The following is a 26,774-nucleotide window of genomic DNA, read 5'->3' as shown; positions in this document are numbered from 1 at the left end:
GAAAACGAAGCACAACTAAAAACATAACAGAGACGGGTAAAGCGAGAACAACTTGGTGAGAAAAGATGACACAGAAAGACAAGAACTCAACACTCTGTGACTCCAGAGTTCCCTTCTTTGCTACTAGTAGTGTTAAAACTCTCTCCATACGAACGGCGAAAGAGACGACGTTAACAGCGTTTCACCCCAATTACCATCATCAAAATATTGCAAGCGGAAGGCTCTTATACTGAAGAGGTGAATGTTGACAAAGAATACCACAATTCTGACGACGGAAGCTAAAGGTTGGGTCATTCAGACACCCACTGGACATCCGAGGGGTCTGTGTAGTGGAGAAGAGAGGGCTGGCCGTACTGAGTGAGTTAACTCACCACCAAGACTGGTACCGGCTCCATTGATACAATAAAGTCAAGTCACCAAGAAACATGCATTTTCTTCAGTGCAGGTGAGATACATTAACTCTGTGTGTGTGTGTGTGTGTGTGTGTGTGTGTGTGTGTGTGTGTGTGTGTGTGTGTGTGTGTGTGTGTGTGTGTGTGTGTGTGTGTGTTGTGTGTGTGTGATTTTAGCTGTAAGAAAGATGATTAGATGTCCAAATGTTGCCTAGCTATACTTTAGGAGTTAAAAGATATTTGTCTTTTCTCAACTTTTATGTGACATTGTTGTGTAGTTGGAAACAGTGTTTGTTCTGGGCATGAAAAGATTATTTCGCAGTAATCCTCCATACTCCAGTAGGAGTGAAAGGATAATTAAAGCGAAACTTGAAACTTGTTTTTTTTGTGTGTGTGGGTTTTTTGTCGGTTTTTTTTCTTCTTCTTTTTTTTTATTAATTATTTTTTTTATTTAGAAATGAAGGGGTTAATTCGAAGACCTCTCGAACTGAAGAAAGCCTATCTAACCCACATTTTCCAATTGGACACACAACATCTAATTAGACCTATGCATACACACGTACGTAACCGCCCCCCAACTCCACCCAACTAACGATGCACAACAAAAAGGAAACAGACAGACAGACAGGAAAAACAGACAGAAACAAGTACCGCTGCCGGTAAGTACAAACACACACGCACGAACGCAATCGCGCGCGCACGTGCACACACACACACACACACACACACACACACACACACACACACACACGGACACACACACACACACACACACACACACACACACACGACACACGACACACACACACACACACACACACTCACGACACACCAAACACAACACACACACACACACACACACACATACACACGACACACCAAACACACACACACACACACCAAACACACACACACACACGACACACACACACACGACACACACACATACACACACATACACACGACACACCAAACACACACACACACACACCAAACACACACACACACACACACACACACACACACACACACACACACACACACACACACACACACACACACACACACACACACACACACACACACACACACACACACACACGAACTGACTGTGACAAACAGGAAGACACACAGACGCAACTACGCAAGCACATTCTCACATTCATCATTAACCAGAAAAAACAAAACAAAAAAAACAGGGACAGACAGACAGACAGACAGACAGACAGACAAGCAGACCTACAGACAAAGAGCCCCATATAACTTTCTTCCAGTCGTGACGGTCAGTGATGGCGGACTGGAAAATCTTGTTGTCTTATTTATTTATTTATTATTATTATTATTATTTTATTATATTATCATTATTACTACTACCTTTTTTATATTATAATTATAATTTATTCATTTATTTATTTATCTATGTAAGCTTATCTATTATTTATTCACCTTTTTTTTTCTTTTTCTTTTCTTTCTCAAGGCCTGACTAAGCGCGTTGGGTTACGCTGCTGGTCAGGCATCTGCTTGGCATGGCAGATGTGGTGGTGTAGCGTATATGGATTTGTCCGAACGCAGTGACGCCCGGCCTCCTTGAGCTACTGAAACTGAAACTGACACTGAAACTGGAAAATCGGGGCCGTGTGTTACAGTCATCGTGATCCAAGAGGGAGATCATGATCATAATTTTTCCCCGCCTGTCTCCTGCAGACATCTGCTGCACTTCTTCCTTCTATTTCTATCGGCCCCCTCCGCCTGTGAAATGTCAGCTCGCTCAACTGACTGTGCAGTGGGCTACCCGTTTACAACGCTGGAAAACAGGCTGTTACAGCGATGGAAAGGAAAACAATTTCTATTAAAGAAAAAGAAAAAAGAAAAAAAAAGGAGTAAGACGCCGGGGGGGGGTTGTGGGACGGGGGGGGGGGGGGAGTGAAAGAGAGAGAGAGAGATGGTGTGTGGGGGTTGGGGGGTGGGGTGGGTGGGGATTCAAAGAGACTGGAAGAGACAGGAGAGAGATAGAGAGGAAGGGGGCAGAAATAAAGACAGAGAGAAATAGAGAGAAGAAGAGAGAGAGAGAGAGGGGGGGGGGCGAGAAAGAGAGAGAAAGAAGGAGAAAGAGAGGGAGGGAGAAGTGGGGGGGGGGGAGGCGGAGATCGGAGAGAGAGAGAGAGAGTGAGGGAGACGAGGGAAAGAGAGAGAGGGGGGGTGAAGAGAGAGAGAGAGAGGGTGAAGAGGGAGAGAGAGAGGGGCGGGCGAGAAAGAGAGAGAAAGAAGGAGAACGAGAGGGGGGAGAGAGTGAGGGAGACGAGTGAAAGAGAGAGAGAGGAGGGGTGAAGAGAGAGAGAGAGAGTGAAGAGAGAGAGGGAGGGGGCGAGAAAGAGAGAGAAAGAAGGAGAAAGAGAGGGTGGGGAGAGTGGGGGGGGGGCGGAGATCGGAGAGAGAGAGAGAGTGAGGGAGACGAGTGAAAGAGAGAGAGGGGGGTGAAGAGAGAGAGAGTGAAGAGAGAGAGGGAGAGAGACGGGGCTGAAGAGAGATACAGAGAGTGAAGAGATTCGAGATTCAAGATTCAAAAACTTTATTACTCAAGGATAAAGATTTTAGGCGTCGCCCAGTCTTCCAATCTGTCCTTGTGACAACAATAACAATAACAACATTAACGATAACGACACAAAAATAATAATTTTGTTAACACTGCTACATCTACTGCTACTACAACGAAGAATGATCACCATCATCATCATTAACATCGTAAAAAGTAATAAAATGAACGCATTCATACATTCATATCTATACACATGCACACACTCTCTCCACCCAACACACACACACACACACACACACACACACACACACACACACACACACACACACTTATGCACATACAGAGACATGACCGAAGTGAGAAACATATAGCGGACATAAAGAAAACAGAGAAGCACAACTTTACCATTGCACCTATACAAAAGTGATTAATTTGCTGATGCAGATGTTACAGGTAATAACACTGATCCAATTTACAGGCGAACCAGTAAAAACATTAAAGCACAAAGGTAGAAATAAAATAAATTCACTGCATGTGGGTATAGATACAAACTTCACGGAAAAAGCATGATTTTTGTCTTTTTCAGCTGGTTATTATATATATATATATATATAAAATTAAAAAAAAGCTTTGTGGGTCTATTGTTTCTGGAGCAGAAGTTCTCGTATGCTTGATTTGAAGGAACATAATGAATCGCGCGTCGTAATGAACGAAGGAAGAAAGTTCCAAGCAGATGGTCCAAAAAATGCAAAGCTAGATTTGTACAAATCGATGCGCACACGAGGCAGAATATAATTATCTGAATCGTAACGCTCTGATACCCGTTGAACAAGGTCACTGAGGTATGGTGGTGACATGTTTTTGTGTACTTTGAACATGAGGACCATTTTATTGTAATTGAATTGCTTGTATAGTGGTAATATTTCCAGTTTTGTTAATTTTTCATCTGTTGATAGGGAGTGGTCTGGTAAAATAAGTTTAGCTGCTCGTCTATGCAATGAGTTAACTTTTTTTTAGCTGGTTGTGAGTGGCATTGCTCCAGACTGAAGATGCATAATTGACATGAGAGAGACAGTGTGCCCCGAAAAATAATTTTCTGGTTGGAGTATCGACGTAATATCTAAGTTTATTGAGTAAGAACAAATTGCGGGCTAATTGTTTGCATACATGGTTGATATGAGCTTGCCAGTTCAGTTCTTTATCAATAATTACCCCTAGAACGCGGTGCTCACAAACTTGTTCAGTTGAGTTCTTGTTTACCTCGAGCTTTAAAATGAGAGGTTTACGTTGGTGTTTCTGTCTGAATGTCAATGCCATACTTTTTGCTTTGTGTGGGTTAAGTTCCATGTGTTTTTGATAACACCAGTCTGAAATGTCATTTATTCCCTGTTGTAGAGATGATTCTACTTGATCAATGTCGGTGTCACTACAATGAAGGGAACTGTCATCAGCGAACAGATCGCAGATGACATTGCTAGGTGATATATGCATCGGCAAGTCGTTAATATAGATCCAAAAGAGTAGGGGTCCAAGAACAGAGCCTTGCGGAACACCACGATCTACATGACCTTCAGAAGAATACGAGCCGTCTAAGTAAACACGATGTGTTCTGTTTTCCAGGTAAGACCGGAAGAAGGAAACAGTTGCCTTGTTTTGAGTATAGTCAGTCAGTTTTTTTTATCAGTATTCTGTGATCAACAAGATCGAAAGCCTTCTTTAAATCTAGAAAAACTGTTCCAGTGATCTTGTTTTGGGTGACTGCAGATAACCACAATGCCGGATTAATGCTGTGTGACAGGAGTGATAGCGCCGAAAGCCGGACTGAAGGGGATGAAAAAGGTTATTTTGCTCCATATGTTTCATAAGGTTCTTGTGGACGTGCTTTTCGAGAGGCTTGGACACTACTGATAGTAGGGATATCGGTCTTAAGTTGTTGAGATCTGTGATATCGTTTGACTTTGGCAGTGGAATTACTTTTGCTGATTTTAGCGCAGATGGAACGTTGTTCTGTTCGATGCACAAGTTGTAAATGTATGTAAGGGAGTCTACTATGTAGGGTAGAGCAAGCTTGAGAACAGATGCATTTAAATTGTCTGGACCCATTGCTTTCGTATTCTTTAGATTTGAGATTAAGGAACCAACTTCATGAACAGCAAGTGGAGGGATAGCGAGTGAGGTACTGGATTTAAGACGCTCTTGACAAAATGTTTGTAGCGACGGAGGAGTAATGTAACATTCTGAAGGAAGGTAGTTTGCAGAGAGAGAGGGAGAGAGAGAGAGGGAGGGTGAAGAGAGAGAGAGAGAGGGTGAAGAGAGAGAGGGAGAGAGAGACTGGGGGGGCGGAGATAGGAGAGAGAGAGGGGGGCGGAGATAGGAGAGAGAGAGGGTGAGGGAGACGAGTGAAAGAGAGAGAGTGAGTGGGAGTAAAGAGAGAGAGAGAGGGAGAGAGAGAGACACAGAGAGAGACAGACAGACAGACAGACAGAGAGAGAGGTGTACAAATAAACAATGCGCGCGTTTTGCTCAGTACACGAAAACAGACCGTGGCGAAACAGCTGTGCCCGCCCTCCCACTGCGGAACTCCTGCGAGGACCAAGTTACCTGCTTGCTTACATCCTGTTACTGCACACACACACACACACACACACACACACACACACACATACACAAACACGCGCGCGCGCGCGCGTACGCACACGATCACACACACACGAACGCAGATTCCTTTTATGACACACACGTGCATACATACATACACATACACACACATATATGCGCACATACACAGACATACGCGCGCGCACGCACGTCCTTTTATCACACACACCCACACACACACGCACACACACACACACACACACACACACACACACACACACACCGGTACACTGACACACACACACACACACACACACACACACACACACGCGCGCGCGCGCGCGCGCGTGTGTGTGTGTGTGTGTGTGTGTGCACGTGTGAGTTCGTTTGTCAGTGTAGGCTTTTTATGCCGCACTTTAGTGCATGTGTATATGTAAGACTCAGTTTAACATTATAAACGCCATGGGCTCTGGACTTTGGGGGGAAGGTGTGAGCGTTAGTCTATCACGGTACTATGATTTATTACTACTGACTACTACTATTTGTTATTATCATTAGTTCATTTATTCGGCTTGGACCCGTATGGACCCGGCCCGTGCCGCGGCCATTCTGAATCACTGCGACAAATAATTATGGGTTACCATCATGGACTTGTATAGAAGTCCGTGGTTACAGCACCACCACCACCCCCACCACCCAATCCGGCCCCACCGCCCTCTCATTTCTTTCAGCCACTTTTTGATGGACCATTTTCCTGGAATTCGGTCTACTTTCAGTTACGCATAATATAGAGGAGTTCCAGTTTTACAAAACGACAGGAATCGCGGGCCAAACTGATGCGCACAGGCTTTGCTTTTCCAGTCAGTCATAGCTTTCCCCCTCAGTCAGTCTGCACTGACATGTTGCACTGGGACTCTGCGCGGCGCGCGTGTGTGTGTGTGCCAGTGTGATTACATGCGCACACAGTGCGTGGGTGTGGGTGTGGGTGTGGGTAGGCTACTGACATGATGTTGTGCGTACTTTACGCGCAAGACATAGATATTTGTGAACCCTACCCCCCGCGCATTTGGAACTGGGGTCTTGATTCAAGTGTGTCAGCATGAAAGTAAAGAATAGAGGGGAGGGGGGAGATGGAGGAGCAACTTGACAACAACACAGAAAAACTCCAGAAATGAAAAAAGAGTGAGACCGAAAAAAAAAACAACTGGCAAACAATCCGGGAAAACTGGACACTGGAACATTCGACAAACTGGATTATGCAATTGCCATTTTTGCCTTTCATTGTTAGACACATATTGTAGCTCCTCCGCTCTCTCTCTCTCTCTCTCTCTCTCTCTATATATATATATATATATATATATATATATGTATATATCCACCACCCCCACCCCCATTTTTTCTTTCTAGGCGATGCCATATTGATAGACCAACTGAAGATTGTAGCCGACGCCATTTTCTTGTTTACCTCTTCACTATACAGGTTCCCTGGCCACTGTGTTGTCACGTCACGGTGTGTGTGTGTGTGTGGAGAGAGTGTTGGAGGGGGTAGGGGGGGTTGGTATGGGAGAAGAGAGTCCTTTGACGTCCCCCCTCCCATCTCCTCTGCTTTTCCTAACCTTCCACCGGCCTCCATTAAATCAAGCTGTTGCCCCCCCCCCCCTTATCAAGGTGTTTTTTTTCCACAGACGATTTTTCCTTCAGTCGTCATAAGAGCGATCGCTGGGAGAGAGAGGAGGTGGAAAAACTTCCCTGAAAACAGCTTTCGGTTTCGTTTGACAGTTGATCAGGTCACTACAATGAGGGATGAGTGGAGGGGGGGGGGGTAGGTGGGGGGGGGGGGAGGAGCGAGAGAGACAATGAGAGAGAGGGGGTGGGGGACGGGAGGGGGGAGGGGTAAAAGTAACAGAAGGTCAGGATCAGAAGAACAGCCAGAAGCACAGAAAATTAAATCTAATTACGAGAGTAGTAGCAGCAGTCTTCACTTAGACGTCTTTCCACTTTAAGTGATATTAATCTGACGTGAAAAAAGGGGAATGGGGGTGGGGGCAAAAGGGCGTGTATGGGGTAGTGTGTGTGTGTGTGTGTGCGCGCTCGCGCGCGTGTGTTTAAGAGCGACTTTCATGGGCAGAAGGGAAGGTTTGGGGAGGTGGGGTGGGGGTAAAGTGTGAACTGACAACTACTTAATTTTATCGAGCAATGTTATGTCCTCATTAGGCTTCGGACCGACATGGACCACTTAACTGGTTTCAAAAACGTCCGCAAATATATCAAAACAATCAATATGAAAACAACAACAACAACACACACATACACACACACTAACACCTACACCCACGCACACACACACACAGACACACACACACTGTATTTTGTTTCATTGGCGTGGATCTCGATTTGTTTAACTCTTCTTTCTGTCTGACCAACACCTCACCCCCTTCCTCTCCCACCCCCTATAACCTTTATCTCAGTCCATCAATCAGATCACCGACAGAAACTGAAAGCTGCTTTCTGGTGATACTGTCAAGGAGAAAGGGTATACGTGATGTCATGCAGGTGTACTTTCAAGGCTTTGACGTGCAGAACTGACGTACACTTTATATGTCACTGCATGCCTGGTTAACTGTGTTGTTCAGTTGACATGCAGCGAAACCAACTGCTGTCAGGGCAGGGTATTCAAGCACATGCATGCACAATGATCAACTCCCCCCCCCCCCCTCTTTTCCCCTGTCTCTCAACCTTTCCTTTCCCACCTATTCCGAGTCGTAATCACCCACTTACACACACACACACACACACACACACACACACAAACTTGTTTCTGGGATTACGTGTATCCATATATACGCATATATTGTTCTTGGAAGAACCAGCTTACAGTTTCAGTTCACTGTACGACGAATTCACGTTCGATGAGATTATGGTGCGGGCAGTCACAGTCCAGATACTGTGTTCGGGACCCCAGCGGCCCCTCCCATACACGCACGCAACACAGAAAAAAAAAAGTTATAAATCAAAGAGCAAATTATGCTGCTCAAACCAGAACCTTTTCACCGAAACACCACTTTGATATATTACCCACAACAGGGGACAGGAGGGGGTAGAGCAGGGTGGCTCAGTACAAACTCGGGAAACGAAAAGTTCTGGGACTATTTCTGCTCTTTTTCATTCATTTCCTTTCCTTTCCTTTCCACACGTCTCCAGAGCTGGTCCTCTCTCTCTCTCTCCACAACTTTTCTCGGAGGAACGACACTTTGTCTCCAGATGTATTGAAGAGGGAAGTTTGTGTGTGTGTGTGTGTGTGTGTGTGTGTGTTTTAAAGAATACGAGAGAGAGAGAAAGAGAGAGAACTGAGGACCAACTTCACAACTTCAGCCTTACAGATGGATATAATTTCAGAATAAAAATCAGAATCACTTCATCATCTCAGAGCTATTATTTTACGGGGTTTGCCTCATCAGAAAATCATATACCCCTAAAAAAAAGAAGCCAAAAACACGTTACTCATAGTAACAGGAATCCGGAGAATAAAAGACGTTATTTTTGAGAGCCGGCTTATGTCCCTTGATTGCATTGTCATTTGTGACTTGAGATGAAAAGAGGCTTTTGACGTCATTTAAATTTTATTATCTTTTTTTTTCAATCATCATTCTACTTTTATTTACATATTCTGGTGGAGCATTCTTCATCTAAGCTTTATTAATCACTGACAATTTTTTTTTTCCTGTTCAGACAGCAAAAATTAAAAACTTCAGGAACTGGGGAAACATTTTGAAGATAATCAAGGATCTCAATGGCATGTCTTCTTCTTCTTTTTCTTTTTTAAAATTTTTTTTAAAAAGCAAATAAACAAAATTATAACCCTGTGTGAGAAATGTAAGAACAGTTTGTTGCTGTATTTACAATAAAAAGGCAAGAGACTGCAGTGTTTGATCATTGACAAAATTGGCAGAAACTTAAAACTGAAGAAAATAAAATAAATAAATAGATTTTTTTTTTTAAATGTAAGCTCTCATTTTTTCACAACCTCTTTCCATTTTTTTCCCCTCGTCTATTTACCTTCCATAAAGGATGAGTAAAACCTATGAAACACAAAGTGGTTTGGATATCCACACATAGAGACGTACTGAATTTCACACACAAAAAACAAAAACCAGCTTCTCAAAAGACAACTTTTATTCTGTTTATTTCAACAACTTAAAAGCGTGTACATGTACAGCCAAAGTTGCCGAAGACTTGCAGAACTTTGTGATGAGGAACCACAAAAGACATGACAATTTGCACTGAATAAAACGCAGAGGGTGATGTCAAGAAAGCATATGAACTATCTAGGACTAAAAATTGTTCATCAAAGAGACCAGACAAAGTGACAGTATATTACGTGGAGAAGGTAAGTTTCATTTCATGTTAACTCATAAAACCATGATCCATACATATTCCACTCCCTTAAAAAAAAAAAAATTAAAAAAAAAGTAAAAAGAAAAGAACAAACAGAAAATAACCCAAACCAAAAAAACTCACTGCAGTGTGTGTGTGTGTGTGTGTGTGTGTGTGTGTGTGTGTGTTCAGTGAAAATCAAAAGGAAGGTGTAGAATCCCATGTAATGGAAAAAAGCATGCTCTCTCTCTCTCTCTCTCTCTCTCTCTCTCTCTCTCTCTCTCTCTCTCTCTTTCAGAGACTCATCCTATGTATATGTACATTTTTTTTGTAAAATGATCATGGCACATGGCACAGAAACTCTGTGAAAAGTCACTGACATCAATATGAAAAGAGAATGAAGATATATCATAAATCAAGAGAGAGAAAATGTGTGTGGTGTGTGTGTGTGTGTGTGTGTGTGTGTGTGTGCGTGTGCGTGCGTGTGTGCTGTTGGCATCACCTGCACATGCTCATGTTAGGATGAACAGCGCTAGCAGAGTGTGGAAGCCACATGTAAACAGTATACTATTATCAATATGCATATTTGATTTACCATTACATTGTCATTAACATTCCCATCAAAATACTATACAGGTGGAACTATATTTAAACCAACAGCTGCTTAAGATAAGAAAGAAGACTGCTAGAGGGTGCAAGAAAGACAGGATCAATATCAATGCCAATCCCTCATCAAAGTTCTGACCCAGCACACACAAAAATTATACCTTGAATGAAGCAGTTTCAAAACACAGCCTGTTGAACATGCATATATACATTCTAATCATATCAGAATATGCTCCCGTGTGCATTGATATACTGTACATGAAAATGTTGGGTTTGAAACTAACAGTATCATTTTAAATATACTACAAACTGCATGTTGTGCTTCAAACAAATTCTACTCATCATAACTGAAGAAAAGCAGCTCAAATTTTATGAAAACTTTATCAAATGGAATATGAAAGCACAACTAAATAAAAAGAAATACAAAGGAAATGAAACAAGCATATAATCAATGGCAAGATTTTATATATATATATATATATATAGATAGATAGCTATCTCTGGAAATGACATTATTTGCTAAGCATTTGTATTAATCTTATCGATCTTAACTCAGTTCATGCAATTTTAAAGTTAGGTACTAGTTGAAATCTGCATTAAAAAAAAATTTGGAAGAAAAAACCAAACAAACAAAGAACAAATGTGACTCCTGAAACATTCACATACTTGATGGTCATAATGCACAGTGTGCCCATGAAGTCTCATTCAGTTCTACACACCCATCCTCACTTCAGTATAGAAATATGACAAAGGTAACTAAAATGAACAACAAAGAAAAATCATACATTTTCAAACTGATTCAGTGCTGATATTCCACACCTGTATTCAGGTTTCTCATCAGCACTCATTTTGGTGTTTTGGCCGATAAGGAATTCCTCATCCTGAAAGTGTGTGTGAGTGGGGGCGTGGGTTTGGGGGAGGGGGGGGGGGTGCCGAGGGGGGAGGGGCTGAGTGGGATGGGATGATCTATAACACAGAACAATAACACACCACCAGAAAAACGACAAGCACATTCAGTCAGGCACTCAAATAGCTGGTTCCCAGGTAGCCGAAAAAATGCCCTCCCTTTTCCAGTTTTTATGAGGTTCAGTTTCAGTGGAAATAGGAGAAAGCTTTGTTTGACAGAATCCACTTCCCCCTACAGTCTACACAATTTAGGGAACTGAACTTCAGAAAACTTCTCTTCTGCTCCTCCTTCCTTTGACTGTCTATTAATTTTTTTTTTTTTTAATCTTAAATTGTACCCAAACTATCCCCAAACTGAGAAAACGTCTCCTCACTATTTATACAATGGACATTTTTTTCAAAGAAAGAAAAACATCATGAAACACATTCATACATTCATCAGCTCTCCCCCTGGTTTTGTGCTGATGGAAAAGACTTTAATGCCATGACAACATTTGTGCAATCCACACCCCATCCCTAACCATGTGTACTGTTGAACAACTGAAGATTATCAAAACCACCCCACCCCAAAACCAATCCATGATACATCATCTTAATTGTACCTGAAAGTGGTTTTGTGCATCTGAGAATGGTAGTTGACAGGCAATGTCCTTTGAAGTTACAGCTCCACCAGTTTGTTTCATTTCCTTTACAGGATTCTTTTTCCACATGAACATGTGCCTATAAAGGAGGAACAGTCTGACTGAATTTATACTTTGCATTTGCCCACAGATGTCACCTGTGTTTGAGATGGATAGAACTGACGGCTGATGAGATACAGGCACCTCGGTTGACCCATTCGGAAAAGAGACTTAGAATCTTCACGTCTGGGCTCACAAAGCATCTCTCAGACTAATCAATGCGCAGCCCCAGTTTCCATCAAGGATTAATATTAAAGGTGAAAACTCCCATAGTCTTTTATGGCTATCGTGGGCAGTGAATTCACACCCACTGTGTCTAGAGCTTGACACAGGAAGGTGGGGCTCAATCCTCCCCTTCCAACGTTTTACCCTTCCCCAACTGAAGTTGGGTGCCCTCATTCACACCCACAACACCAGACTCTTCTTCTTCTTCTTCTGCATTCACTCGTATGCACACGAGTGGGCTTTTACGTGTATGACCGTTTTTATCCCGCCATGTAGGCAGCCATACTCCGTTTTCGGGGGAGTGCATGCTGGGTATGTTCTTGTTTCCGTAACCCACCAAACGCTGACATGGATTACAGGATCTTTAACGTGTGTATTTGATCTTCTGCTTGCATATACACACAAAGGGGGTTCAGGCACTAGCAGGTCTGCACATATGTTGACCTGGGAGATCGTAAAAATCTCCATCCTTTACCCACCAGGCACCGTCACCATGATTCGAACCCGGGACCCTCAGATTGACAGTCCAACGCTTTAACCACTGGGCTATTGCGCCTGTCAACACCAGGCTCAAACGGAGCCTCGAACCCTCATCACTGGTGACATTTTGGTGCCTGCGATGTAGCGGTCCAGATCCAGACTGGTTTGTTTGTGGAAATTTTTACGTGACCTGTGCAACGCAAGTTCATTCATTCATGTTCCTTCAACGACAGTTGTTATCTACCACACATGTGCTCACACTGTCAATGTAAATGCAACACCTTCCTCCACTGTTTGATACATGTTCCTCATTTGATTCATATTCCTGAGCTATTTCATGCACATATTCCTGGACTGTTTCATACACATATTGGTGTGTTTCATACAAATATTCCTGGACTGTGTCATACAAAACACATGGATGTACTCTACATCAGTGTCAACAATGCATAAGGAGATGACATGCTAGGTATAGTTGACGGACACCATGGTCATGCATGTGTTGAAGCCGCCACCATAATCTTCATCTTCGCTTTCATCATCTCATCATGACCTCGTGACACAGGGGAAAGAGACATGACAGGGGAGAGGTCATTGGAGGGAAGTGAAGAAGTGTTGGAGGGGGAGGGGGGGCATGGTGGTGAGGGGGGAAAAGGAGAGGGAGGTGACAAGTTCAGTTAGAAGTGTTCACTCTCACAACCTGGTCCCAAAGGAAATGCCACTTTCAATCTCACATCCCCAGGATGGAATCAGGAAAACTCTTTAACATGTGAAGCAAACAGCGCTGGAACTTGGAAGGATTGCAGCATGCAACCCAGCCCTCGTCTGTAACAAACTACATATGTTTGTACCCCAACACTTCTACTTTAGCACTTTAGGACTTAAGTCCTCTTGTTCCTTTTTTTTTTTTTTTTTAAATTTAACTACTACTGTAGCTACTACATTCACCACACAAAACAGCTTCTTCACAACTCTTTTATCATTGAGCAAATAATGTTGATAAGATTGGAAATCAGTTTCTACATGAGGGTTTGTTTGGGCAGGAAGGGAACTGGAGGATCACCCAAGCTGAGACAGTAGTAACGGCTGAAGCTATCAGGATGAAACAGTGTCAAGAGTGAGATAATATATGACAGATAATGTACACAGAGTTTTGACAAACTTCGTCCTTTTCAGGAATATCGCCCAGTTTCAAAGTTCCATGGATCTCTCTCTTCTTTTCTTTTTTTTTAATTTTTTTTTTTTACGTCAGCTGAGTATGCATATTTCTGTTAACCTGTTATTTATCTGTTTCTTCTGAAATCATATCATGTTGATTTATAACCCAGCCAACATCAAGAGACCATTTCAGGGTTGGCAGTTTATCTATATTTTTATTTCTGCTCTCTATAGCAGTTAAAAAAAAACATGACAAATCTGTTTCCCATTTTGTTTAAAACATTTTTTCCCTTTCACTATTGAGGAAAAATCCAACAGAACATTTCAGAGCATGCTTTGTATTTATGGAGACATATGGCTGTATATGGTATAACAGGACTTAATACACCTGCACATTTTCACTCCAAAGTTGTGCTTGCCTCATTTTGAAAAAGGTTACACTTGTTTCTTTTAAATGACATATTATAACAACAACAACAATAATCATTACATGTAAATGTAAACAAGAATAGGTGCTGAATTAAACTTATTAGTTTAAATGTTTACGATGTGCACATAAAAACCTTTCCAACACAAAACAGAAAACAACACAGAGAAAAAAAGAACAACAACACACACAACCAACCACATATTTCGTACTACACTAAAATCTATCTCTGAGAGATATAACTAGGTACTGGAGGGGTGGTGGGGGTGGGGGTGAACAACTACTGAATCATACAATAAAAGCAAACCCCACGTACCTACACCCAAATAGAATCATTGGGTACAAAGTTGAAACACACAACAGAAGCAAGTCCCACACATCTCCAGCCAAACACATGTCACCAAACACTGGGTTGACACCATGCGTGCCATTTGAACTTGGAATAACCACCCTTCCATTTCTTCTCTCTAACCATGGGAGAAAAAAAAAGAAAAAACAAACAAACAACAACAAAAACCCAGCACTAAAAAGCAGGCTCACAGAAAATAATAAGATGCATTTCATGATCCTCAAGTATTCATTAATAACTGTCTGTGAACAGTACCAGAACTTGAAAAAGAAGAAGAAGAAGAAGAAGAAGAAGAAAAAAAAAAGATCAGGAAAAGACACAAATTTGCATCATCGCCAAATAAACTGCTGAAACAAAGCAAGAGTTATTTCCCCTGTTAATTGATACCTCTTCTTCTGAAAGAGCTGCAATGGATGACGGCCACACTACCTGAATCAGTAAATGGTCAAAGCGTTGGATTCCAATCCCAGGGTCTCAGGTTCCATGGTATGGTTCTTGCATCAGTGCATCAGTAGGTTAAGGTTGGAAATGTTTTTTCCTCCGTCTCCCAGGTCAAATTCATTTTCATTACATATTAGTGCCAAACCCACTTCATGTGTACACATACAGAGGACCAAATACATGGGCTTAAGATCTTCCAATCCATCTGAGTGTTGGGTTGGTTTTAGAAACATGAACATATGCTGCATGCTAACCACTAAAAACCACAGTATGGCTGCCTGCCCACATGAAAAAGCCCACTTACGTTCATAAGTGAACCTCCATTCAAACATAAGTGCTAGTTCTAACATACATGAAGTAGGTTTATAAAAACAAAACAAAACTAAAAACATCAAACAAACAAAATACGGCAGTGGATGCACCATATAACAAACAAAAAATCTTACAGTCTGAAAAATATTCAAAAGTCAACTGTTGAAAATCAAGACACTAAGTTTCTTTTCTTTTTTTTAATGGTTTGGGTGTTTTTCTGGTCCACTCTTCTTTCCCTCTGCCTTTCTTTCTGTCAGCTATGGTTAGCACAGTATTCTGAAAACAAAGAATTTCAGAGCAGCTAAAAGGTAAGAAACAACGGTTACCGTTTTCATCATCCTTTGTCTTCATTGGCTCTTCTGGAAATGTGGCCGGTTTCCAGGCTTTGAGTATATATATATATATATTAGAGAGAGAGAGAGATTTTGTCGTTGTCTTTTTGTGCCCCAGCTGCATGCAAGTTTCAAGTGCTTCACGTATCAGTCTTCACTGGCAGGGTTGTGTGGAGGAAGAGGGGTGAAGGTGGAGGGAAAGGGGAGACAATTCCATTCAAACCACATCCAAACAGTTCATGCACAATTCTCCAGCTGTCTGTTCTTCAGTCAAATGGACAATTCTTTTCCAGTCTTTAATGTTCGATGATTGCATTTGTCTGGGGTTGGGTTTTTTTTTGTTTTTTTTTTTGGGTATCTTTTAAAGGCTCTTGTGTGTGTTGCTCTATAATTATGTTCTGGAGGGAGGAACAACTCTTGGTAAATACAAAAAGGCAGTCAACAACATAAAAAAAAAAACCCAACCCAAATTCCACAGGAATAAGACACTGCCTATTTTGAGTTCACTTGATGAATATGAATCCCACAGACGTCCAGTCAGAATCAGTTCACTGTGATTTAGCACTATGAAACAAAAATGGCGTGTCCTTTGCTGATTACCCATTCAGCAACGAACTAGGATGGTGCTTCAGTCTCCCTACATCTAACACAACCATACACAAACATAGTGATGAACCAGTGTCATCAACTGACACCATGAGATCAAAACTTTGCATTGCTGTTCTGGGGGGACTGAACGAAGGAATGCCGGTTACGGATGATCATGAGGTCAGCTGCTGTCATACCACGTAAGCGCATAGAGCTTCAATGATACGCACTTTTGCAAGATGCCTTAATAAATAAATATACCAGACACACAGTTCTTTCTTCATGACTTCTATCACTTTCATTTCTGACATCAGGACAGCGTCACTAACATTGGGAATTCAGAGAGAGAAAGAACACACACACATCAAAATCAAAAACAGTTGTTAAAAAAAGGAAAAGAAGCTTCCCTCTCTGCATGTAGGGGTGGTCATGGATACCCACAGGTCATGCTTGTGGCAGCATCACCAAACCGTTTTAATTCACTGCAGAAAAACCAACCCCCCAAAAAAAACAACTAAAAAAAAACCCACCCCAACCCACACCATTTCCATATTTGCCCTTGCCTCACCAAGACTAACAATGACTTTATAAACATACCTTTCCCGTCAACATGTTTTAATTTGAAAAATCAAGGGGGTGGGGAAGAGAGCTGTGACAGCCAGGACCCACACCTCAGACCACACCACCTTCCACGGGGCAAGATTTCATTCTCGAACAACTCGACCTCAAGGGCGTCACGCAAACAGGTCGCTAACTCAACCCGTGATGTGCAGCTGTGACAACAGTCATTATGAGTAGGCAGAGACCAACAAGAAACAAGTCACCAGTCCAGATCTCCACCATCACAGATAAAGTCACACAACAAAACAAGGACGCTCCATGTACTGGACTGTGCTTGGGGGTGGGGGGTGGTGGGCTTGGGAGTGAGAGGTGAGGATGTAACGTCACTGAAACGGTGCACATGATGGGGCAACAGGCACATGCAAACACACAGGCACGAAGACACTTACTAAAACACCAAGAGGGTATGCTGCGGAACACTGTCCAGGTCCTGATGACCCACAGAGGAATTCAGGATCCATAAACTTCAAAAACTGAAAAATACTGTTCTCCCAGACCATACACTATCGTCTATGTGTTATAGAGAACTTCACAGTCCCTCTCATCTTTGTCTTGTGCATGCTGTATTTTCTTATTATTGTGGAAAATCGTATTACTGAATGAGTACCTGGCTTCACACTGCATTGCCAACCATTATGGAGGTGAGAACTGGAATGTTAAGAAATGTAGTTGTTAGTGTGTGTGTGTGTGTGTGTGTGTGTGTGTGTGTGTGTGTGTGTCTGTTCTGCTTACACATACACTAGTGCAAACATGCCTGTTGCCTGTGTGAGAGAGAAGGTCAGAAACAGAGAGAGATAGAGAGAACAAAAAGTTAGGGTGTAGGTATATGCAAGAGAGAGACTGCTTGTGTTTCAGCAAGAAACCCAGTCCATAGCATTCCCACTCACAAGATGAGAAATTCATGACGGGATGCTTATATCAACTGTGTCAGCATTCAGGTTGTTGATGACAACCACTTCACTTCATCCCTAGATGTGGTGATTTAATTTCTGAGCATCACAAAGCCAAGCTGTCGTTATGATGATTAGTATCATCATTCCTATGAATGTTTATAGCCGAGACGACAACAGGTCCTGCCAAACTGTCGTTAATGCATCAATTAGTAACACCATCAAAGGAATTTTCTGTCACACACACACACACACACACACACACAGTAAGAAATGGTGAACAGATGCCAATAAAAGGATAGGTACTATCTACAGTGACCTCTTCAAAAGCAAAATGTAGCAAATAGAATGAAAAAAGTATGGTTACATAAGGGTATAATCCACAGCAACAAGCATGTGAAGGTTTCCCTCTCTCACATGCATTTCCTCAGAAATACACCAATGAATGCAGACATGCCTGAAAGCCTACTTAACGATGTATACACATATAACCCTGGAATATTGATCTGAAGGCTTTGCTTGACACTTATGACTGAGAAGAAATAAATCATAACTCCAACATTTTGCGATGAGATACAATACAATATCAAACATCTGTCAATTCTACATACACTTTTGTGTTCAACGTTTATCAATTCTACACACAATATAATGTTGAACGTTCATAAATTCTACATACAACATAATGTCAAACATTTATCAATTCTATTTACGTTTTCTGTTTTTGACAGGTATCAATTCTACACTTTAAAACAAAACTAAATATCTTACTCCTTGATTCCTTACAAATTTACTGCTTGACTGACTCATAATCTGTTGTTTTTCGTTTCAGATTATCATTAATCTAACAAATCAACTTGATGCAATTTACACCATCATGCTGGTTTATGAGTAGAAGGACCCAAATCAAAAACCATTTCTGTTAACAACATGAGCATTATGTTCTTCTCAGTTTGTGACATTACATGGTTAGGAAAATGCTGCAAACAGGGTAGAGAGGGGTGAAAGGGATGGGGGATGCAGACATTTCATTTCTGGTCATTTAATCACTCTCAGAATAACAGAGCATTCAGTAACATGAACCAATAACAGTAACATGGGTGGCAGTAATCAAGTTCAGTTCATTTCAAAGTCAAGTTGAGTTCATTTCAAAGTCAAAAGCTCATTCTAAGATTCATATCAGCACCCCTCATTCTCTCTCTGTGCCTCCATCTCTCTCTGCCTGGTCTCTCTGATAAAGAACAAAACGTATTATTTGATGGATCTAAAATAAGAACCATCTAGACCCTGTATGCAGATACAGACACTGCATATGTACACACACACACATACAATTCTGCATGAAAAAAAAATCTACAAACAGCATCTAGGCAACACTAATCTGACCTTAATGTCCCACAGTTTTACTGAAAAACAGAAGCTGAACACCTTCAACCATCAAGTATTTTGAAACCAGTCACCAATGCCAAGCCAGTCAAGCCATAACAACAAAATATCATTTCTCACAGCGCCTGCTGTAGAAACATGATCCTTTTCATTCGGTCACTGATGTTTCTTCTGATAATCATACTGAAAAGTCATCCAATACTGAGTTATAAAACTTATTAGACTTAAAAAAATTTTCACTCATCAATGATCATAAATAATTTTCTTCTGTAAAGTTCATGACCGTACATCCTGTAACAGCTCACTAGTGAACATGCAGGAATATATTGTTTGAAAATTTTGTAGTCTCAGGCTGTATCCTTATCTTCTAACAGCTAGATCCAGAATAAGCTCTTTATGATACTGTGAGATCCAAAACAAAATATTTCAGTTGTTCATATCCAAGGACCCACACACATGTGAAGGTTTCCCAAACATATTCTCCAGCCTGACAACTTCCTTGTGAAGGGTGATAATCAGCATAAATGATGCAACCCTTTCTCCTTCACCCCCTGTCCTCACTGTGTCCTCACCCCCCTGTCTGGCCCTGTCTTCAGTATCCCTGCTAAACAACAGAGAATTCAAAGTCTGTGCATTTTGCATGCAAGTACATACACACACTCACACACACATATACAAACACACAACACACACAATGACACACGCATATGCATGCATGCATACACACACACACACACACACACACACACACAACAATGAGCAAGCTGACAATCACATGAGTCTTTAGTCCTGTATGAAACATGAGCTATCGTTTTGATGTAGTTTCTGCAACAGCAATATTGCACAATGAGGGTTAAGTAAGGGTATTGGCACTGAAGACATTTTTCCTTGCACATAGACAATCACAATATACCATATATACATGCAGGAGGGGGTGTCGGGTTGGGGGGGTCTATCAAATTATAACAACTGGCTTTACTTTACAAACATCGACCATCTTGGACTGTTTGCTTTCAGAACGACTATCTTCTCTTGTGGATCTGAATGAACATGATTCCAGCATCTCTCCAGCTTCCTTTTTGTCTTCATAATTATTACAGACAAAGAGATTTTTCTGTCTGTCAGATTTTTAATTTTGCCAAGGCAGTCAGTGACTTTTTTTTTGCAGCAAAGTTTCCTTCAGACTTTATATGTACTTGCAAGTATGACATTGTTAACTGAACTGACAGTAGGGTTTGCGTAACAAAGGACGCTTTCAAAAAAGAATTACCAAAGAGGAAAATTGTACATGAAATACATGTAAATATATCTATGTACAGGAAATTTATGGACATGTATCTATGTGCATAAAAGGGAATACTGAAGCAGCAATCAATTCAAAGCAACATCGCCGAGGCAGGCTGACTAAAACGCAGTCTGCTGTGCAACCACGTCAACTCCACGTCGGCTGTTTATCCACCATTTCACACCTGTATGTTACATGCACCTTTACCAGAGTTTACAAACATGAAACGCTTGTTGTACACAACTTGTACCTCATCCAAAGCCAAAATAAGCACAAGGCCATACAGAAAGCACGCATGTAGCAGGTAGCAAAAATAGAAGAATCAAACAATGCAACAACAGATCACTCACATTTTGCATTTACATGACAATTAACATTCACATGCATAACAGAATCAGTGTAAACCACATACCCATAGTAGTCAACAATAATTACATAACTACAAACAAAAGGAGGTACTGAACAAAGTTTTCAAATACACCAACAAACACTTCAGAAGCTTGGCAAAATGACAGACATCAATATATCGGTGGATGCTCAGAATCTGTGCTTCTTGCCCATCACTTGGGGAGGGGCATGGAGGTGGGGGTGGGGGGTGGGGGATGGGGGGTCTCTGTAGACCCAGTCAGAATCTTCCCACTGTCAAGATTCTTTCAAGTCTAGTTCATTTTCTTCTCAACTTGTATTTATAAAACTGATAGCTAGAATCAGAAGCCAATTCGGCGATGGTATGAAAAATTGTCCTTTTCCATATATTGCCATTTCATGCTCATCCTTTGCAGCCCATGGACATGAACAAATATTCTTAAAACTAAGTAAGCCACACATAAACACACACACAGAGGGGGAAAACAACTGGCCTCATTTCAGAGTGGAAAACACAAACAAACAAAGAGAAGAATTTCAAATATCTAAGACTTCAAAAAGACATGCTTCGTGTTCATAGAAACCAATATGGGCTATTCCTGGAGCTATAAAAGTATTAAGACCTTTTTTTAAAAAAATGCAGTTACTCTGTGCAAGTGCAACCCTCCTACTGATAAACAAACAAGAGTGTATCACAAGTACCATAAACGCACTCATGTACACACTGTGCATACACAGACATTCGTAAAAACAAATATGGAAGGTCGAACGAAACCCAGGCAACTGTACGCACGTGTAATTCAATGCAAACTGGGTCGAGGGGGGAAGGTTTGTCAATCTACTATTGTGCAGGAAAGTTGGCTGCAGCTGTCAAGATTTGTTACAATATAAAAAAATTTTTTTAAAACTGTCTGTTTAACCCTTTCGCTGCCAGGAAAATAAGATTTAAGTGAAATCTATTTGCCAGGGTTTTTTCCACAAAAAAACGGGTACACATTTTCAAAAAATTATGTGCTCTTTGTTATTGGAGAAAGATCTATAAAAGTATACATTTTCTGAAAGGTAAATGAATAAAGAATACAAAACACATTATATTTTCCCATTTTATATATATGTTAGTGACAAGCTGTTGTTTTGACATCACTGGGGTTTTTTTTCCACATTTTCAACTTGTTCATTACAAACATTGGTCAGGTAATTTGCACTAAAATATCATATTTTCTGGACAAATGAATATCTTCACACACAAAATCATACTAGAACCACCAAAAAAAAAAAAAAAAAAAAAAAAAAAAGATACACAATGCAGTGGGACTTCTCCAAGTGATAATAAGGATGTGAGGCCACACCCCCTCAGTCTCCACCCCCCTCCTCTTCACCCCTCTTACATGATCACTTTATCCAGTTTTCATCAGACTGTGTTGGCCGAGTGCCAAGAAAATCGCTCACACTGTGTCCTGCTAATAATTCAGTCAGTCTGTCGGCTGCTACAACTGTACAGCCGGCATCACTCGCTGATAGTCATATCTTGGCCACTCTCTTGATTGCTCCCTTTATTTTCTATCAAATCATCATATAAATGTTCATCACTGTCTTCTCTTTCGAATTCACGTTTCAATTCTTTCTCAGCATCAGCTAAAGAAAGCAATCTTGGTTGATTTAGTTCGCCACAATCGCATGTCTTGAGCACAGCATCAGTCCCACATTTTGTTGAGTAAGCGAGGAGAGGAGTCAGGCAAACACTGTGGCCAGTCACCCAACCAAAACGTTCAAATAAAGGACTGCCTCATGACGTTGATGGTGTTTCTAGCTATGAATAGAATCTAGAAAGATTCCCTAAGCTAAAGCTACCAGCATTTTTGTCAATGAACTGAATGCAAAGCAGGGAAAAGTCAGAATATTTCGACGAAGAGTTATCTTGTCATTGTGGCAGCGAAGTGTACATGCTTGTCATGACTAGTTATCTCGTCATATAGGCAGCCTAGGGGTTAACATGACTCCTTGGTATCAACTAAAGTCACCTGTGGAGGTGACCTGTCTAGTCAACTTCAGTTTAAAGAGTTAAATTCATACATAAAAATAATAAAAAGAAAAAGAAGAAAAAAAAAACAACAACAAAAACAGCAAGAAACAAACAAAAAAACAGAAAGAAAAAAAAAAAAAAAAAAATCACATGCCAACAAAACAAAATCAAAAATATAATCACATTTCTCATCTCCCCCTTCAACTGATCTGTGTGTTCTCGAATCTATGTATTCATTTTTTTTCCTTGTATTCATTATATTCCATGGCTAATATTTACTTAGCCTAGAAAGGCTTTTGGCATGACAAGATGATGCATTATACTGTTCTCCTGTATACTACAATGCAAACAAGAAAAGAAAGTGTGAGAGAGAGACATACATGTGTGTGCGTGCGTGCAACCATGAATGCATTATTTTTGTATGTACATGCATGTGTGTGCGTGTGTGCATGCTTATGTGCATGTGTGCGTGTATATGTTTGTGAGTATGTGTGTATGCATTGTGCGCATCCCTTTTTCCCTAAGCTGAATCCTATTTTAAATGTATGGGATTTTGAACAGTAGTGCCTGTGGTATTTCTAACTATAGCACCTGCTTTTTTGTTGTTTTTTTTGTCAGTCACTGTGTGATGTCTAAATTGTAGAAACTAAGGGTTCGATGTTGCTCAATAGTTCAAACAAGGAAAACTAAAGAAACCTCAGGAAACATAGTGATCTTCGCTTCCTGTGCAAGACAAAACAGAAACTGGGACAGAAATGAGTTCAACTGATCAACGCAAATGGAAATCAAGGATTGAGATCTCTGGCTAACAGTTGGTCAACGCAAAAAAATTGCTGGCTTCACTCGGATTGTAAATTATTTGTGATTTTCAAAACAAAAAATAAACACATGATTTTTTCTTTCCTTTACACAGATACATGTGTAAGAAAAAGCCAGAACCCTCACAAACACACAAGCTGAAAATATTTTCAAACCAAATGGGATTCGATTCATGAAAAAATAAAGAAATTAGTTCTTCCACAGACCGTAACACAGAAGTCAAAAGCTAAACAAACTAATGCACGCAGAAAACATTCCTTCTCCCAAGTCTCCAATGAGGCAAAGAACACCCACTTTCAACATGACTATCAGCACACACACACACACACACACACACACACACACACACCTACTAGAGAAACTACAGACATAAACTCTGTAGTTCTACTTCAACCTTACAAACTACAAACAATGCTGCATCTGAAGAATCCACGCAATGACACATTAACATCATCACGACAGTCATCAGTCTCTTATACAGTCCCCAAACCAAGCTTTAAAAAATTGTGTAAGAAAAAACAAACAAAAATAAGACAGAGAGAGGAAATAGGGAGGCTTGTGTGTTTGAATGACCCACAGAGCTATGCAGGTAGGAGACTGGTCTTGTTGGGCAACACAAGGCTGAAGGGCAGAGGATGAAGGGTAGAGACCAGACAAACAGTGATTCAATGGTCCACCAGGTTGGGGGCTTAGCATAAGGTCAGCACCCCTGTCCCATTGACAGCCTGTACCTCGGTGAAAGGACTGAGAGAGATTTTCAAACAAAAACCTTCCCAATGCCGGGATTCCTCTATTATAAATGATTATTTCTCTATTATTTTTCTATCTTTTTATCTACCATTCATTCATCTTTATGCTTATTGCCCAGCTGTAAGAAATGTTTGTTCAAACATGTTCAAACATTTTAACATGTGAGCTGAAACAAAAACAAATCTGTACCTTGACACTGCCTTCACACTGACAGAAAATGCACCAAAATGATGGACTGGACAAGTTATCCGGACAAAAAATCAGAAACATACCTGGTGTTTTGAATTCATTGGAAACTTCAATGACAGATATTTAATAATAATAAAAATAAAAAAAAGGAACACAGACTGACTATAAACAAAATGTCAGAAAATAAATAAGATGCTACAAAAATAAGGGTGGACAGCAAATATAGCACTGAAGTTTTGCACAAAGTAAAAAACAAAACAAAACAAAATAACACCCTAAAAGTAGAAAACTGCAACCTTCATCAAGAATTCAAATTGTTGGTCAGTGTCATGTACTATCAAGCTGCTGACCAGAAGAAAGAAGTGTTGGATGTAAGGCTGTGGGATTCGATCCATCCACCATGAACATGACACTGTACTGCCAGGGCCCCTCAGGGCCTCGGCAATCCCTAAGCGAGCAGAGTGACGGCCATGACAACGACCAAGTTGAGTCACAGACACCATCAGTCACAGCCAACTGAAACCATCCACGCACATCCAGAAAGTCGTGTTTACGGCAAGGCAGTGCACAGGTTTCTTGTCAATGTTCCATGGTGCTGACATGTGGAGATAGTATCAATGGAAAATTGACAAAGCTTGGGCTGTCAGCATGTAGGCATTGTTCAGCTGGTCAGGAACCTGCAAAGGGTTTGGTTGCACCCCTCAAAGAGTTTGGTTATACCCCTGCAATCAGTCTGGTTGCACCCCTCTGAGAGTTTGGTTATACCCTTGCAAAGAGTTTGGTTATACTTTTGCAGAGCACTTGGTTATACCCCTGCAGTTTTGTTGTACTCCTGTGATGGGTTTGGTTACACCCCTGCCATCAGTTTGGTTGTACCCCTCACAGAGTTTGGTTATATCCCTGCAAACAGATTGGTTATACTTCTGCAGAGCATTTGGTTATACCCCTGCAGTTTGTTTGTACTCTTGCAAATGGTTTGTTTATACCCTGGCAGTTTGGTTATATCTCTGCAGTTTGGTTATACTCCTGCAATTTGGTCACCAGGAGAGCGGAATAAACAACAGGGAGTCACAGACAGTCCAGTCACTAGAGGACCTGTTCACATGCAAGTCTTGGCTACTTCTGCCATCACTATCCTGATCATCTTTTTCGACTGAAACCACTCTTCTCTCAAAACTTCTACCACTTCGAAATCAGTCTTGCAAAAACACTCCCACACAATCTTTTCTTGATGTTTATTTTTCTTTCCAGTTCTACTTGAAGTGAGTCTTTTTTCTCACTTAATACACTGCAGCAACCACACTCCTTCACATTTTTTCCAACTCTGTTTGAGTACTTCCCTCAACAACTCACATGCAAGTCTGTCTACATTTTCAATCACTATATATGATACCTCTTTTTCAATGCTCTTTGAAGCGAGTCTTCTCTCAAACGCCATCTGTTTGCTGACTATTACCTCAGTCAATACGTTGTTTTCACACAAGCCAAAGCCTCAGCCGTGGCAACAGACTTGTGTCCAGAAAGAAATTCTTCACCACAATCACCACCAGCTCTTGTCTCACAGGGTTCTTTCCCCAACTGGCTAGATCTGATTGTAGGCAGGAGGTTCGGAGGAAGGGGCAGAGGCGGGCTGAGCGGGTAAGATCTGGAAGTGCTGTCGCGCAGCATCGTAGTGATACACAGGGTATGATGGTGCCCACCCCATCTGCCCTGACGTGTGCTCATCGTCATTCTCGTCACGGATCTCCACACGACCAAACACACTCTCCTCATAGGATGGTGGTGCTGAAACAACAACAACAACAAAAATAATACATGTAATAACCATGGTGCTGAACTAATAACAACAACGATAATAATAATAATAATGCATGTAATAACCATAATGATAATAATCATAGTAATAATGGGCATCTACACACACACACTCAGACACACACACTCACATACACACCACACCACATGCCAGCACCCCTCGACATCCATGGAAACAGATTTGTACAGATGTTTTAAGGCCAGACTTGAACTGAGATTTTGTTTCA

General features: G+C 41.2%; 1 protein-coding gene across 2 annotated transcripts in view; it reads right to left on the bottom strand.

Moving 5' to 3' along the window:
* Positions 1–13,811: 13,811 nt before the first annotated feature.
* Positions 13,812–26,774, bottom strand: part of LOC143300751 (arrestin domain-containing protein 17-like) — a 42,280-nt gene continuing 29,317 nt past the window's right edge. For both annotated transcript variants that reach the window (XM_076614658.1, XM_076614659.1), the window contains exon 8: positions 13,812–26,517. In XM_076614658.1, coding sequence (XP_076470773.1) covers positions 26,315–26,517 — 203 coding nt within the window. In that variant the 3' untranslated portion in view covers positions 13,812–26,314. The remainder of the gene's footprint in view (positions 26,518–26,774) is intronic.

This window comes from Babylonia areolata, chromosome 26 (assembly GCF_041734735.1).
Source record: "Babylonia areolata isolate BAREFJ2019XMU chromosome 26, ASM4173473v1, whole genome shotgun sequence".
In the NCBI taxonomy this organism is placed as follows: Eukaryota; Metazoa; Mollusca; class Gastropoda; order Neogastropoda; family Buccinidae; genus Babylonia; species Babylonia areolata.
This window is presented reverse-complemented; position numbering and strand designations above follow the sequence as displayed.